Genomic DNA, 17,863 nt, shown 5'->3' on the forward strand with positions numbered 1-17,863 from the left:
TACAGGAAAGACGGGATGTATGTTAAATCTTTGCCCTTAATTTACCAATTTTCAGAATAATGAGCCAGTGCTTTGGAAACTTACAACAATCAAAAATATTTAAATTATTGTTTAGTTCTGTTTTTATTATCATTATGAATTTGCATATGTTTGATGGGTGTGAGTCCACAAAACATTCTTAAAATTATTCACCCCATTACAATTATATTCTTACAATATTTTTACTACATTGCAGTCAGTGTGATCTTTGAAAAACCCAAATCACATCATGCCATCTGTCATTTAATACCCTCCAATGTCTCCCCATTGCAACTAGAATATTTCCCAAATTCTTTATCTTAGAAACGTCTACATAACCTGCCTATTTCTCTAACTTCACCTCATATAGATCCCCCCCTTCAACATCAATGCTATTCTGTTTCTCAAATGCCATCCAGGGACTATGCACTGTCTATTCCCTCTATCAGTAGTGCTGTTATTCCTGATCTTTGCCTATGTCCTTCTACAGCCACCCAGTTATTTTACGTCAGATGTCCCACCATGTTTTTATTCTTAATGTAGAATTACCTGATATTTTCTTACTAATTTATTGCTTTTTTGTGTTTGTTTTTATCTTACTCTCTCCTCTGGAATATAAGTTCTATTGAGAGCAGGGATCTTGCCTATCTGGTCTACTACTGAATCTTCAGTGCCTAAAAGAAGCTTAGCACTAGTCTCTCAGTAAATACTTCCGAGTGAATAACTGATTGAATGCATGAAGGGCTCACCAAATTTAAGACTGAATCTCCCCAGAAAAGAGGACCCTTGACATAAACAGATACGCTAGTGACTTCTTGGTGGAAGAGATGGCTTTCATATTGCTGAGAAGGCTGGAGTTGCTCTAACCCAAGGATGGCAAGTAAGTTTCAACTTACAAATAAATAAAAGAGAAAAAAATCCTTTGAACAATTTCACATTGAAAGAAAAATTTAAAATCAACACAATTTAATTTAAAATCTTTGTTAGTCTTTCGCAGCAAAAGTATTAATTTCAATTAATATTAGTAGTGATTTAAGTTTTACAGTTCAAAAATTTCTGTTTCATACTGTTAGCAGTGCCATACAACTTATTAAAACCGTATTATACTGCAGTGTAACACACACAGATATTCTTTTGGTGTTTCTTATTTCTGACTGGATAAAATTTCATGTGCAAGGAAATTGACAAAAGACTTTTGGACTAATAAGCTCAATAGAAAAAACGTCAAAAAGTACAAAGTTTTTAGGCCACAAGAGGTACTAGGCTCTAATTGCCAAACTGTTGAACAATATAATGTCAAGATTTTTTTTAGGTAACTATAAAATTTCATTTCATATACTGATGTTATTCCATCTCAATTACATGCTGGCTTAATGTCAAAATTCTGTATGTAACTCTTTGTGGTCCGTAAAGATTTTTGAAATGGTACACATATTTTATTTCTGATTTCAAAATATAGAAGTAATACCACAGTAATCTATAATACTTTTAAAAATTAAAAACATGTGAAATTATTTTTATTGTTTTGATTACAAATATGAACATAAATATTAACCTTTATTTTAAATATTAGCTAGTGGGAAGCAGCTGCATAGCAAAGGGAGCTCAGCTCTGTGCTTTGTGACCACCTAGAGGAGTGGGATAGGGAGGGTGGGAGGGAGACGCAAGAGGGAGGAGATATGGGGATATATGTATATGTATAGCTGATTCACTTTGTTATAAAGCAGAAACTAACACAACATTGTAAAGCAATTATACTCCAATAAAGATGTTTAAAAATAAATAAATAAATGTATTTTAATAAAGAAAGTATTTGTGTTCTCTACTGCAACAACTAGTGAAATACAATTTTGCCCAGTTATTTATTTTTGAGGATGCAACTGATTCTAAATATTAACAATTTCTTTTCATTAAAATACACCAAAACAAAGTGAAAAAGTCACAGTTTGGAAGACGATATTTACAATACAACTAACTAATAAAAGACTAGTATCCCAAATACATATAATGCTTAGAAGTCAATTTTTTAGAGTAAAATGGGCAAAGAACAGATATTAAGAGCAGATATTTTACAGAGAAGGAAACATGAATAGTAAATCAGTACATAAATAGCTGCTGAACCTCATTAGTAATCAGAGGAATGTAAATTAAGACCACAAAGATTACAATTTTGCATGCAATATCTTGGCAAAATATTAGAAGTTTGATGATACCAAGTATTAGTGAATATAAAAATCAATGAGAACTCATAAGCAACTGTTTATGAATGTGTAAAATGATATACCAACTGTGAAAAAGAACCAGATACTATCTTAAAAAGTTGAAAATGTGCATATGCTCTTACACAAACATCCCACTCCTAGTTGTATACCTTACAGAATCTCTTGACTATTGACAATATGAGACATGTACAAGAATATTCAGAGCAACTAGTTTAATTTTTTTAAAAAGCAGGGATCTAAACCATAAATGCCCAGTAAAAAGAAAATATATATTTGATATATATATATATATATGAATAAAAGAATTACAGATATTCATGATAACATGGTTAATCTGAGAACCACCATACTCAGGGGAAAAGGTAAGTCTCCGAAGACTATAGAAAGTATATACTTTTATAAAGCAAAACCAAACAATATACTGCTTAGAGTTATAAATATATAGAGTAAAATACATTTTAAACAAAGGAATTCAGGATAATGGTTACTTCTGGGCGATTGGCAAGACGACATAGGATATAGGTAGATTCAGTTACATTAGTAATATTCTAAGTAAGGTGATGGATTCATAGCCACCATTTTATTATTTTACCTCAAATTTTATAACCTTAAGTTTTGTTGCCAGCATGGATGACTGGGTTGATTAGGACTAACTTTTCAGTTGAGAAAAACTACAGAATCTGTCCAAAATGTATAAACCATCCGATTTAAGTTATTGGAGAGCTATCAAGGACGTGAGAATTTTCAGGCCATAACCTGTAAAAATAGTGAAACTAAGAGAAGTATTTATGCACTTAGAATATCACGTACCTGCTGGGTGACTATGGATTCCACAAAAAGCACTGAATGAAAAGGTGAAAAGCTGAGCACAGTTTTCCTTAGTCTGTGGAACTAGAAGAAAAAAAAAAAGAAAGAAAATTAAGACTCAAGAAGAAGAAATGTCAGGGGTTAATATTCCATATTTCAAAATCAGATTCTGAAGGGGTACACTCTGCAATTTACAATGAACAGAAAATAGGCTAGATCTCAGAAGGACTGAAGCACATCTTTAAATTATCTCAAATCAGGTTTAGTTCATGTGGCTTGTCTCTAGCCTAGCTGCCTCCCAGAAGTGAAATATATTATTTCTGGAGGAAAATACCATCATACAGAACTTTAAATTATTTCTACAATTTTTGACATGCAACTTTCAGCCCTTAATAAAAACTACTGAGACTTACAAGTACACAAATTGATCAAAGGGGAAATAAATATTAGAACTAGACCCCCAAAAGATCAAGATGTTGACATTTTAAGGCGCATACTTAGTAAGAACACAAAACTATGCTTAATATGATCAAGGAATTAAATTACAAGTGGAGAATTTAAAAAGAAAGCAAAACTAAAGTAATAAATAAATAGTATATAGCTAAGAAAAATACAAAACAGAAATTAAGAACTCAGAGGATGAGTTTAATAGCATATTAGACCTAGAAAAAGAAAGAATAAAATGGAAGATAGGACTGACAAAAATCTAGCCTGAAATATGAAGAGACAAAATCTGGAAAATACAGAAGTGAGTCTAAAAGGCATATAATACACAGAGGAAAGTTGTCACAAGAGTCAGCTGGTGCTCCAGAAAGATAACAGAGAAAGAGTAAAGCAGAGTAAGTATTTGAAGAGATACTGACTAATAACTTTTCAAAACTGATAAGAGGTATAAATACACAGGTTCAATAAGTGTATGAACCCCAAGTAGTTTTCTAAGTAGGAAAATAACAACAAAAATGTATATATAACTGCATCATAGGAAAACTGCTGAAAATTAAAGACATATGAAATCTTTTAAAAGCAGCCAGGAAACAAAAAAAACGTACCTCCTGAAGAGGAGCATCAATAAGATTAACAATGATTTCTCAACAGAAATAATGAAAGACAAAAGACAGTAGAATAGTATCTTTGAAGTAAAGAATGATGATGCCTGCTAACCTAGAATTCTGAATCAACAAATACAACCTTTAAAAGTGAAAGAAATATAAAGAAAATTTTAAACAAGCAGAAACTCGGAGTTTTTATAATCAAACTTATACTAAAGAAAATATTAAAGTGTATTCTTCAAAAATAAGATAAATTATTCACAATGAAAACAAAGTTCTGCAAGAACAAATAAAAGAACAAAGAAGGGGGTAAATATGTGGTAAAAATAAAATGAATATTTATAATATAATACAATAATAATATAATATCATGTGACATTTAATATATAAATTAAAATCCATGCGATAATAGCACAAAATCTGGTGGGTAGCTGGGTGAAAGGAATTAAATTGTTCTTTGATCCTTGCATTTCCTGGAAGATGTTAAATTTCTAATTTCATGAAACTTTAATAAGTCATGGACATATGTCATAATCTCTATGGTAATTACCCAAAGAATATATAACTAGTAAAATAAGAAAGGACCATAACAGAAACACACACACACAAAATCAAAAGTAAAACTGTGGAGCTTCCCTGGTGGCGCAGTGGTTGAGAATCTGCCTGCCAATGCAGGGGACACGGGTTCGAGCCCTGGTCTGGGAAGATCCCACATGCCGCGGAGCAACTAGGCCCGTGAGCCACAATTACTGAGCCTGCGCGTCTGGAGCCTGTGCTCCGCAGCGGGAGAGGCCGTGATAGTGAGAGGCCCGCGCACCGCGATGAAGAGGGGCCCCCACTTGCCGCAACTAGAGAAAGCCCTCGCACAGAAACGAAGACCCAACACAGTCATAAATAAATAAATAAATAAAAATCTAAAACAAACAAAAAAAGTAAAACTGAAGGAAATAAATTATAAGACAGGATAAATAGAAAATGAATATTAAGATAATAAATTTAAACTCAAGTACAAAAAATATGGAATAAATATTCCATTTTAAAATAACAGTTGTCAATTTGGATGAAAGAAAACAAATATATGCTTCTTACAAGAGACGTAAGTTAAATATAAGAATACACAAAGTGTCAGCATAACAGAAAAACTTACAAAAATTACCAAATAAAAGCTATTGTGGTTATACTGATAAATTTACTTTAAAGCAATCAGTAATATTAGAACTAAAAATGGATATTTCATAATGAAAGGTCAATACACCAGGAAGATATAATAATGACAGAGTCTCAATATCTATGAAACAAAAACTGACAGAAATAAAAGACTAATAAAGTTGATAAACTTCTAAAAAGATTGACAAAGAAAAAAGAGAAAAGGCATAAATAGCTAATTCAGGAATAATACTGATAGTAAGAGAACACTCAGACAACTTATGATACTACATTTAAAAATATAGATAGAGACAGGAGGAAATAGAACATTTGAATAGTCCTACAGCTATTAAAAGAATTGAATCATTTCAATTCTTTAAAGAAAAAATCAAAGAATTTGTGAAAATCTCCTAACAAAGAAAACCCCCGCTCCAGATGATCTTACTGGTAGATTCTACCAAACATTTACAGAATAGCACAATCTTGCCCAAACTCTTCCAGATTATAGAAAAATAGATAATGCTCTCCAACTCATTCTATGACACCAGTACCTCCAGAGAAATAGTTTATTATTTGTGTAATTAAAATTATTAAAAAAAAATATATGCTTACGTATATAGAAAATATTTCTGGAAGGAGACACAAGAAACTACAAACAGAATTTGCCTTCAAAGAGAAGAGCTGGGAGCACTAGTATGGGAGAAAGAATTACTGTTTATTATATATTTCTTGGTAATATTTGAATATATATGTATAGATGTATATATGATGTTTATGACTGACATATTTAATTTTCAAAAATAAAAGGATAAAGAGTAGAAAAACGACCCTGCCAGTTTCCAGTCCAGCACACAGGAAGCTTGGAAGTCACTACTCCATCCTAACAACAAATAAAAAGCTGAAAAGTCAACAACTCTCTCAGATCTGTAAGAGAAGAGAGGTCATAGACAAAATCGCTGCCTCTAAAACTGGAGACTGGCAGGCAAATTCAGAGAATCACACTTTACTGGATCAGAAACCTCCATAGGAGCCAGGACTGGGGTAGGGAAACCTGCACTATAATTAATTTCTGGAGGCTCAGAGAGGACAACTCAGAGTTAAAAAACCCAGGTGGGGGCAATCACAGGGTGAGGGGTGGGGTCCCCACTTTTGTGAGTGTTACTTCTCCGATCTCTACCAGGTTCTCCCAGTGAACATCAGGGGAAAAAAAAATCCCCTTGTGCTTCCTGCAGGAGGAGAGGAAAAGGAACCGTTTTGAAATAAACCACAGCATTCGGTCCTTCTTTACAAAGTTTAACCTTGGGAGAAACTATTCAACCAGATCCTAATCTGCTGAGACTTTATTAGAGCCTAACTAACCGGAGGGAAAGAAAATACCCAACTCCAGCCCACATGAATCATCCCTTCCCACCTATGGGGGCGGAGGGATTGGAAAGCATGCATGAATTTCACAAGTCTGGAGACATAGGCTCACTTAAAGACTGACCCTCATCATGGGACCACAGAATGTTTCCCCTCTCCCCTCACCTCACCACTACGTTACTAAGGCCTATTTGCAACAGTAAACTATGGACTTTGGGTGGTACTGATGTGTCAATGTAGGTTTATCAGTTGTAACAAACGTAGCACTCTGATGCGGATGTTGATAATGGAGGGTGCTATGCCTGCGGGCTGGGTGGGCAGGGAGTATATGGAAAATCTCTGTACCTGCCCCTCAGTTTGCTATGAACCTAAAACTTCTCTAAAAAGTCAAGTCAGTTAAAACAAAAATGAATTAAAAAGGGCTCCTTTGGCTTTTTTACCTAACTTGATGTATGTGAAATATTGAGAGACTGACTTATGACTTTGGACTCTGCTGGGGGCTCCTGGACACTGGAAAGAGGGTGGATATAGTGAATTGGTTGGTAGCCTCAGCTGCCATCCTGAAACTGGAAAAGGCTGAGGGAACGGAAGCTATCCACCAACCTCAAGGCCAGACTAGAGACCTGAGACATGGCTGTACCAAATGGTGTCTCTGTGACCTACTGCTTTGTGCCTGCCATATCGTGGCAAAGCCTTTAAAGGGGCCCATCTGCACTTCGGTTGATGTTAAATTCTCTCCTGTTCCTTAATCAGCCGCCGAAGAAACTGCTGACGCTTGCCCTGTGGCATCATATGATGAATCTGGCTTCCTACACCGCTGATCGATGCAATGGTGTGTTAACTACCCTGTGATTCAGATGGGAGAAAAATAGAAATTAAGATCAACGAATTGTTTTTATAAGCACCCTTGTGAACGTAATCATTTTCTGGTTCCAAGATGTTGCCTCAGAGTGAATAATTCACAGCGCTGGTTTAATCACTTCTTCTATCCCCATTCTTAATTCTGTTTTTGGCAACTGACCAATTGTTTAGCACTCAGCTGTTCTGACAGCTTATAAAAAAGTAATAAAAAATGTTTGGTTGAACGATAACTAGCGTTGCCAGATTTAGATGTTGAAATATAGAAATAGAGGAGGTAACAGTCTGGAAATGTGGAATGTCGAAGGGGGAAGGAAGGCACAGGGCATCAAAATGACTGACGGACAATGTATCAACTTTGAGAAGAAGGAGACTGTCACATAGCTGACAAAAGCAAGTACTGAGAATGCAACAAAAACTCAGGAAAGAGGGGTGTGGGGGGGTAGCCTCATAGAGGTTCAAAGGGATATTTCAAATTTTCACATATTAAAATATTTGTTTTGTTTTTAGGAGAGCTTCAGGTCTATAACCCCAGATTTTGTATACAATTCTAAAAGTCATTGTTACCCTGTGTTAAAGCATGTAACAAATGTGAACAAGGTACATGGGACTTCCTTTAGCAGATATCCTACAAAAAGATTAGGCTGACTGAAAATAAGAGTTACATTAAACAAAATGATGGGGAAAAGCAAACACATGAACCTTCAATATCTAGCAATTTCAGATTATTCAGTAGGGAGACAAAAGACTCAAACACTTAATAATTAGGGCTCAAGCATCACTGTTTTGAAGCTGCCGGAAATGTTGATTCTGAGTCCGTCAAGGAAAACAAATAAATTCTATATACCATAACCTATTTTAGAAAACAAAAGCATATGGAATTCATTTTAGAAATGTTTCCACTTCCAGATTAATTCAAATATGGAAGCCCTAGCGTTATAGACCCACTCATTCTAAACAAGAAAAAAATAAAAGATAGCTACATTTATTGAACACCTATTTTGTGCCAAGATCACACCTTAATGCTAATCCTCAATAATTTTGCAGTGTTTCTTATTATCCTCTTTAAAGATAAACAAACCGAGATTCAGAGAAGCTATATCTTATAGCTTGTGAATGACCAAGCTAGAATTCAACCTCAGGACTGTTTGACTCCCTGATCATGTGGCCTCTCAACTAGAATATTCCTAAGGAGTTCAGAGGGCTGAAATCTTGCAATAAGTGATCCTAAAAATAAGTGTACTTTGTGGACAAGGCATTTTCTTTGTCTTTCATGTGAGTAGAAGCGATCACAGAGTGATAAGAGTAAGCTCCCCTGTCAGCCCCTCTGTGTAGGGGCTACCCGTCCTGCTTTATGCCAACATGTGACCTGGCACAGTAACCATTCCAAACCCCAGTGTCTTCCTCCACCGGTACAATCTGTATAATAACACTCACCTCACAGAGACTAGAAAAAATTCCCCATGTGACATAGTAACTGGCACCACAAGATCTCAATAAAAGTTAGCTAATATTACTTTACGACTGAGCACACATATTTGAACACCTACTTCCTTCTGGACAATGTTCTTAATCAAACAAGGATAATTAACACCTCAAGCCCTTAAGTAGCTGATAATCTAATGGAGAAGAAATGTAAAAAAAAATATAAAACTTATTAAAAGGGATATAATAAATAAATGTATATACACATGAGAGAGAGAGACAAAACATATTTAGTTTTTTGTATTTACCCAAGAAGGCTTTCCAGAGATGAGTGCTTTTCCATCTTGAAAAGGACATGTGGTATCTAAATAAAGCAGCCCTTTTAGGGCATATGTGCTGTTGCCTGCTTCAAATATATTTTCTTGGAATGGTTCACATATGGATGAAGTCACTGCTTCTATTAAAATCTCTCAGAGTCCTTCTCCCATTATCAGGGAGCAGTGAAACACATTTTTGGTATTTCTTTGGCTACTTATTTGTACAGAGCAAAATGTCAGGATATGATTAGTTGCAACTCCTGTATTTCCCAGCTACAGTTCTTGGGAATCTAGAGGCAAAAGCAGAGTCTGGGTTTATTTCGCAATTCAGTATCACACAGAGGCAAGGGGAATGATGGGAAAGGACTCCCTTCAGTCAAGAGCCCTACTTTCATAGAAGAGCAGAGGCTGCTTGTTCATGGTCACAGTAAAGTGGTAAATACTGCCTTTGAGATGAGAAGCCATCTACCTCAACCTCAAGAGCATGTGGCCAGCCCTCCAGACTTGGTCCTTTCATATATACGATCAATCACTTAATCACTTAGGGCAGCCCTGATCAAGTTTCTGTTGGAGAAGCCTGATGAATTGACCAATCCTGGCCCTAGAGTGGGGACTGTTTGCACTGAGTCGTCTGCTCTGGCTTTCTATCTACATTGATCAAAATCACTAAATATTGGCCCCTCACCACTTCCTTTTGTGCTAAATCCCCGTCTGAGACAAATCTCCAACCAAGGAAAAGGAACTTCCGGCAGTAGAGGATCAAGGGCCAGAAGGAAGGGCACTTTCCTCAGAGGGGGATATGTCCCCTGTTTAACCTTAAATAAAATGTCCTAATTGGAGACTAATAAAAAAAAGTAAGTCAGCAGGGTCACATTACTACAAAGGCTACCACCACTCACGTTTTAAAAGAGAAATTTACAAAAGAAATCCGAACTTCAGGTCCAATTTCATAAATAGTTTCGATATGCATAACCTGCATATTTAAGGATTTCCTGCACCTTTAAACATCTATAGAATCAGTTTCTTTTTAAATATATTTTACGACATTCATGCAATTTTTTTTTCTGAATAAAATAGTAGTAAATGTTCATCATACAAAATTTGAAAAATACAGAAAAAGTATAAAGAAGAAAACCAAAATCCTCCACAATTCTACTTCAGAGAGAAACATACTAAGAGTTGCAGCCTTAGAAATTTTGAAAAATGATTTCAAAAAGCCAATTTATTTAAAGAAATCATAGTATGGTTTAATTTTCTGCTTCACTTCCACTGGAATAAAAATCAAATAAGAACTTCCCAAAGTCTGTAACATTTAGGAGAAGGGAATGAAAAGTTAAAAAATACAGAATTTCAATAAACACATGAAAAGTTCCTATTTATTTTTTCCTTCTATTTTTCCTCCACTAGTAAAGCCCAAATGCTTTCTGGCTGATTGTTTGAATTAACTGGGCAGGCACACTAGGTGACAAGTATCCGATCTGCAGACATTTATTTCTCTCCTGTGTCAGAATGGGGCTCTCTTTTTAAATAGGCCATCTTTTAGTATCTAGTCATTGTAGGAGCTACACATACTGAAATAAAGAAATCAGCTCAGTCTCCCTTCAAAAAAAAAAAAAAAAAGAAAAAAAATGCAGAACAAGATGTGAAAGGATTTTTCATTATCTTTGAGAAACAATTGTGAGAAAAGGCTGCAAGAAAACATCAAGGAAAATGTTCTTTCCCTTATCTTAGGAATAGGCTATATTTGTACATAGTTGCATGGACTTAGTACTTTGCCTGTATTTTTTTAAGGTGTGCTTATAGCTAGTCTCTTAGGTTACAGTTTGCCAAATTTCTAAAGTTAAACCCCAAATTCTGGGCCCTGTCTTTCTGAAGTAGGAGTGTTATATGTCTTAAGAGTTCCATTGATTCTTAAAGAGGTCCTCGATCAGGAAACCACACTGACTTAGCCGTTTTGATGATTTGAAGTATAGAGATGGCACAGCATGGTGAAAAGAGCCTAGCAGACTTGGATTCAGATTTTATACTCTTATTTGCTAGCTTTTAGAAAATTATTGAAGCTCTCTGAGTGTTTTTCCTCACATGTATAACAGGAAAAATAATACTAATTTCACAGAGTGTGGTGAGAATTAGAAATAACACACAATGACTAACTGAAGTAGATAGTCAACGAGTAGAAAATATATTAGCATCCTTTATATAGACATTTATAATCAGAGAAAAAACTGACCATTTTCTGTGGATAAAAGGAAGTTACTATAATAGGAAATCTCTAACAAAAAATACATTTTCCTCTGACTCTTTCTTTACCTCCCATCCCTTCCTGAAACCAGTAGTGAGGTCTGTGCTGGGCTACTGTAGGGGCTCAATGACCCACAGTGGGATGCCAGTGTGAGAGTGAGGGGATGAAGAGGGTGACTGCGGGGAACAGAATCAGAGCCTGAGAAGGATGAGGCTGGCATCCGTGCAGGGGACCGGCCTGGCAGCAATGTCAGAAACCAAGAAGAGTGAGGAGGGCATGCACAGGGGATCAGTGCTGACAAAATTTTGGGGAAAAGAAAAAGTCCCATGCCACTATGTCTTGGAAATGCTAAGGTCTACAGGTTTGTTTTCTGTAGGTATGTTCAGTATCTTTAATACACTAATTTACGTTTCAACTCTCCAATAGTCTTGGCCATGGAACTCTTTCTTTATAAAAATTCTCTTATGACCACTTATCTGTGATGATAGACCAGTTTATATTTTCAAATCCACCATGAACTGATACTTTTGCAAAAATGAATTAGTAAAAACTGAAATAATCAAAGACTTCAATTCAAACCTCCAATATTTATGAGAGTTTAGATACGTAGAATTACTCTGTCAAATTGTATTTATTTACTTTTATTTATATATTTAATTGGGGTATAGTTGTTTTACAATGTTGCATTCTTTTCTACTGTACAGCGAAGTGGAGTTCCCTGTGCTATACAGCACGTTCTCATTAGTTATCTATATTATACATATTAGTGTATATATGTCAATCCCAATATCCCAATTCATCCCACCACCCACCTTCCTCCCCTTGGTGTCCATACATTTGTTCTCTACATCTGTGTCTCTATTTCTGCCTTGCAACTGGTTCATCTGTGCCATTTTTCTAGATTCCACATATATGGAGAATAGTATGGAAGTTCCTTAAAAAACTAAAAATAGAATTACCATATGACACAGCAATCCCACTACTGGGCATAGACCCAGAGAAAACTATAATTCAAAAAGATACATGCACCCCAATGTTCATTGCAGCACTATATACAATAGCCAGGACATGGAAGCAACCTAAATGTCCATCAACAGAAGAATGGATAAAGAAGATGTGGTACATATATGCAAAGGAGTATTACTCAGCCATAAAAAAGAATGAAATTGGGTCATTTGTAGAGATGTGGATGGACCTACAGACTGTTATACAGAGTGAAGTATGTCAAATTGTATTGAACATTTTAAAATGCCCATTCTTAATTTCTGCACTAAACTTGTCAGAACCAGAATTGAACCATCTGCACACGGGCACTGAACCATGCTTTGAGTAAGACTATTATAGGTCACAACCAGGTCCCTTGGTTTACAGATGTGGAAACTGTGGCACAGAGAGACAGAATGACCAATCCGAGACATACAACTATGGAAGGGAACAGCCAATACTAATGCTCAGGACTCCAGGCTAAAATAAGAATACTCTCTAATATTCTTTGTGTTTGATAATAACCTCTGGAAGGCAAGGACCAAATGTGTTTTGTCATTCTATCAATACTTGTTAGTATGATGCTTGACTGTAGTACATTCTCAAATATTGAATGAGTGCATAAGTAAATGTCCAAGTGGATGTTCAAACCACTATCTTTCTTAACTGTTTCACTTTAAATTAACTGACTAATGTTACTATTTCTCCACACTGGTTTATCTGTACACAGTGAGTGTCTTGTGTCAAGGCATGTGGAACTGTATCTTCTTTCATAATTTTTATACACCTGTTATAAGACAATTTTAGGTGGAGAAAAATGTCCAGCTGAAATCCAGAATGTGGAAAGTTAGCGAAATCATCTGGAAGGGAGGGTGGTCTAGGATGTGAGAGACTGAGACAGGTAGATCATAGGCACAACTACTGTGTCTGTACTTCTTAAGTCTTTCGAAATCAAATCAGTATTAGGGAAAGTTAATTAAACTCTTTCCCCTTGTCTGACCTGAAACCAGGTGGCTGCTTTCAGATAACAGCCACAGACAGAAACAGTTCCATCAATGGGAGAGCTGTTTCCCAAGAGTTAGAAGCCTTGTCAAAGGAATAATTAACACTTTTTTCACAAGCTGAGAAGGAACTCTCTCCTTGCTCCTCCCCCAAATTAGCCTCTTTGTGAGAATGGTTAGCCAAGAGGGGAAAGTCTGATATTAGTCCAGGAAATACAAATATTTCTATGAGGTTTATTACTCAAATTAAGAACATGAGGGATTTTTGTGTTGAAGAACAAAAGATCGCATAGAAATTCTTCTAAATACCACACTTCTCTTTGCCTTTAGCACCAGCAACCTTAGGGACACAAAAAAGGTTCCTGCTAAACAGTAACTCTTCTTACAGCTCTGCCTCTTTTCCAAATGCAGCACAGGGAGTTCTGCTGAGTTCGTTCATCACTGACACCATACAAGGCATGCAAATTCTTCTGAAATATGGAACTCCCAGCATGTCAGTGAGGAAATACCTGATTTGCTTAGTTCCACAGTTTATAAAATTGCACAGAAGAGCTTTGCCCTCTGCAAGTATAATTTTAACTAGAGTTGAAGATAACTTATCACTCTGGACTTGCTGCTGGGTTGATGCCTTAACATATCCTTTCTTGAGCGACTTTTTTCCTCTCTTCTGGTTTTTCTCTCCCAGTCTCTTCTCCATTCCAGCCACTAGCCTGAGGCCCAGGGACTCAGAAAAATATTGTTAAGATGATAGCAAATAATCCCAAGTACATTGCCAAAAACTAAGTGAAGATCCACTCTTGGAGAATGTTCTGCAGACGAAGCTACTATAAGACTTAGATAAAACTTCCTCCCAATATTTTCAATTATAAAATGCAAGTTTTAGGCTCAGTGGTTTCTGAAGTCCCCTAACTCTAAAATATTACAACTCAGTGGGGTACAGTACACCCACTTATTCATAAGTCAAGCTTTCTGGAACACAGCATGAAATGCAAACTTTAGGAGAAATCAACTCCAAGTACCAAAATAATTGTCATTTTCACCAAATCTCTAGTTTCAATCTAGGTAATTTGTCCTCTTAAGTCTTTTTTCCTCAATTATCACAAAATTCTTAAAAATTAGACTTATGTTTTTTAATCATTCTGTGTTCCAGGCACTCATCTTAGTTTATTTCATTTAATTCTCCTTGTTCTATGAGGGAGATATTCTACAAATGAAGAAATTGATGCTCAGAGAGGTGTTCTAATTTTAAAAGGTCACTTAGTGGTAATTTAACCAAGATGACTTCTACCTTGTACTGGCAGAACTTAGATTCAAAACCAGTAAAGTATATTAAAATATTACATCAAAAATTTGTTAAATTATTAAGTAAGTACATGGTCATTGCAGAAATTTGGGAAAAATACTAAAAAGAAGAAAATAAAATTTATATTACTCTAGCAATCCAGAGAAAACTGCCACTACATTAAGATATATTTCCTTCCAGATATAAATATGTAGACTTTTTTTTTTTAAGTGCAACCCATAATCTTTTCTCCTACAAATTCTGCTTCCTGAGTTGTTTTTTTCTTCACTATCATACTAGAAAGAGCAAGCTGAAAAAAATATAATGGAGAAAACAATTAAAGATTGACAAATTGAAAGAAGAATAAATGTCAGCATGAAATTAAAGAAAGATAAAAAGAAAGGGAAAGAGAGAAACAAGCTGATCACTGCACAGAAAAGTCACCGTCATAAGTATTGATGCCTTGGACATATCAAGAAAAGACTAAACTAAATTGTGTTCTTGTTAAAAGGACAGAAAAATGTATAATTTTTAAAAAACTTATCAAAGAAGAGCTAAAATTTTGGGGCAACCATCACTTTGAGGTATCAGCATCAGGAAATCTGAAACATTTTTTCTCTTGGTCCTCCTCATCTTCCAACAAAAGGGCCAGTTTTCCCCACAGCCTTGTACAGGGTCTTTATTTTTGAGAAATGGTCTATTATCTCTTGTCACCTTAAATCCCACATCACTTATCTATAGCCCACATTAAATCAGGGCTTAGGGAGTAAATTACAAAATAGCAACTCAGGAAAACAGCAACTTCCATTGCTGAAGGAAGAAGTGAGGGTGGGGATGAATGCTTTCACCAGTCTCTGGATATTTCGGATTGATTCAGACATTCAGCTAAACCACCTCTTTCTAATTCATGGGCCAGGAAAAATAAAACCTTCTACCATTATAACTCTACCATAAAGTGGTAGAAATTTACATCCAATAGCCTGGAACCCCAATTTCTTCATTTCAATAGCTGATCTTTAACATCTCAGTTTGGAGAATCCAGCTATTAATCTTTGTAAATACCAGCACAGAAAGTTATTGATGTATCTGAACTGCAGCACTGGAATTGAAATTTTCTTTGGATAGTCAGCAAATCCACCAGGACAAATCAAGTCTTATGACCTGGAAGACCTTTATGTTATGTTTAGCTTTCCCGAAACTCCCATGCCCTAAAGGAAAGCTACAGATCCACAGATGGGCTCATAAATGCCTTAGAGAGATGTAGACACACCTCATGTCCCATAAGAAATATGCTCTTAAAATTTAGTCATAATTTGGGAACTATACAAAATCACATATGAGATTTGTAAAAGGTAAATCACTTATCAGTGTTATTAGCCTTCCTAAAAAGAATTGTTTCATAACAACAACAATGTTTTTATAATGCAAACAATCATTTCTGTTCTTTTAAAAATAAATTCAAACGTTTATACGCTGGATTTGTTTAGAGGACACTTGACTTTCTTATCATCATATTTTAGCCCGCTCCTAGGTGGCAGTTGTGTCCCAGTAAATCTTATTAAAAACACTTTGCTTTTTGAAATGCAGACAACCCCCTTCACCATATGCACCCCAGAAAGCCTAGTTGTAGGAACATGAAGATCACAAGCTATATCCAGAAAAGAGCTTCCTACTGTTCCAAGTTTTTCTTCATTTTCATTTGTGAAGGTTTCTCTCCTTAAGCTGAACCTCACACTGTAAAGTTACCCACAGCCCTTTAAGGAGCAGCACATTTAAATCACAACCTATAAATATTAGAGATGAAAGATAACTTTTAAAATGAGGAAGTTCAACTTCTGGTTGTTTGAAATTAGAAACTGAGGTCCAGAGAGATTAAGATAGACTGTCCATTTTTATACAGGGAGTTATCAAAAGAGCCATGATCAAACCTAGGTCTTCTGATACTAAAAAGTATGCTCTTCCTAATATAAAATGCTGCCTCCTCTGCAGTACTTAAATCCCTGTAATTGATATTCATTTCTAAGCCTAAATCTGTAAGTAACAAGTATGATTAGAAAAAGATGAGAGTCAAATACTAACTCATATTTTTTCCTTTGAGTGTGTTTTCTAGGTTCATCTAAACTAAAACAAAAGGCTATTTTTAAAAACTTCTTCCTGTTCATAAAATTGTGAATTCATTCTTGAAAATGATGTTCACCTTCTATGTACTTTCCAAATACAGAGATGCCTAAGATGGGGAACTTTCAAATATAACGACGGTCTTGCAATTGAGAATACTCTCTAACCAAATTACTTCCATCAGCCTGGTGCTTCTGAGGTCTGGATCTAAGGGGAATATTTTCAAAGATGAGCATGAAACTGAAAGACAATACAGGCCTCCTCTTATCTACCTGGAGTTTTAAAGTCATGAAAATCTTATGCGCAGCTTTGAAAAGCTGCCCTGGAACATGGAATACAGACTTTTCTCCCCAGTGCCGAAGGTGGCTTCTTCCAACTTCAGCTTTACTATTTCTCAAGACGGCCAGTTAGATGAAACCATCCTTTCAGAAAGACTGAGTGAGTCTGAGAGCCTCCCCAGCAACAAATTAGGTAGAAAGAAAGTGAGCTCCAGTGGTGTGTATCATGTAAAGATTTGGTTCCCAAACGGTTGCTCATTGGAATAATCTGGGGAACTTTAAAAGTACTAGCTGCTCACAGAGGTTGCAAATATTCAGTGGTGTTATGGAAATTTCCATTAATATGTTTTGAAAATCCTGACCTACTGATTGAATTTCTGTTTGATTAATTGATTTATAAATCTATGTCCCTTTTATGACTCCTTTTCTGTATTTTAGGATTGGAGTTTCATTAAGTTTACCCAGATCTTAATGCACAGATATTACTTGATGATTTACAGTGGATTTCCTCTACTATAATATTCCTAAACCCTGTACATTGAGAATCATTTTGGGAGCTTAAGAGGAAAAAAAAAACAAACAAACAACAGATGCCCAATCCCCAAAAGAGTCTGAGTTAATAGACCTGAGGTTGAACCAGGGCTTAAGTACTTTTTCAATGCTCCCCTTAGTAGCCAGCCTTCAAGATGGTCTCCAATGAATTCCACCTACTGGTACTTGCATCCTGGTAAGGCACTCCCACACTGTGCCAAGG

General features: G+C 35.7%; 1 protein-coding gene across 2 annotated transcripts in view; it reads right to left on the reverse strand.

Annotated features, from left to right (window-relative positions):
* Nucleotides 1–17,863, reverse strand: part of HTR7 (5-hydroxytryptamine receptor 7) — a 671,904-nt gene that overhangs the window by 130,655 nt on the left and 523,386 nt on the right. For both annotated transcript variants that reach the window (XM_082339526.1, XM_082339523.1), the window contains one exon: nt 3,051–3,131. In XM_082339526.1, coding sequence (XP_082195652.1) covers nt 3,119–3,131 — 13 coding nt within the window. In that variant the 3' untranslated portion in view covers nt 3,051–3,118. The remainder of the gene's footprint in view (nt 1–3,050; nt 3,132–17,863) is intronic.

Source organism: Balaenoptera borealis (genome assembly GCF_965194805.1).
Source record: "Balaenoptera borealis genome assembly, chromosome: 10".
Lineage (NCBI taxonomy): Eukaryota > Metazoa > Chordata > Mammalia > Artiodactyla > Balaenopteridae > Balaenoptera > Balaenoptera borealis.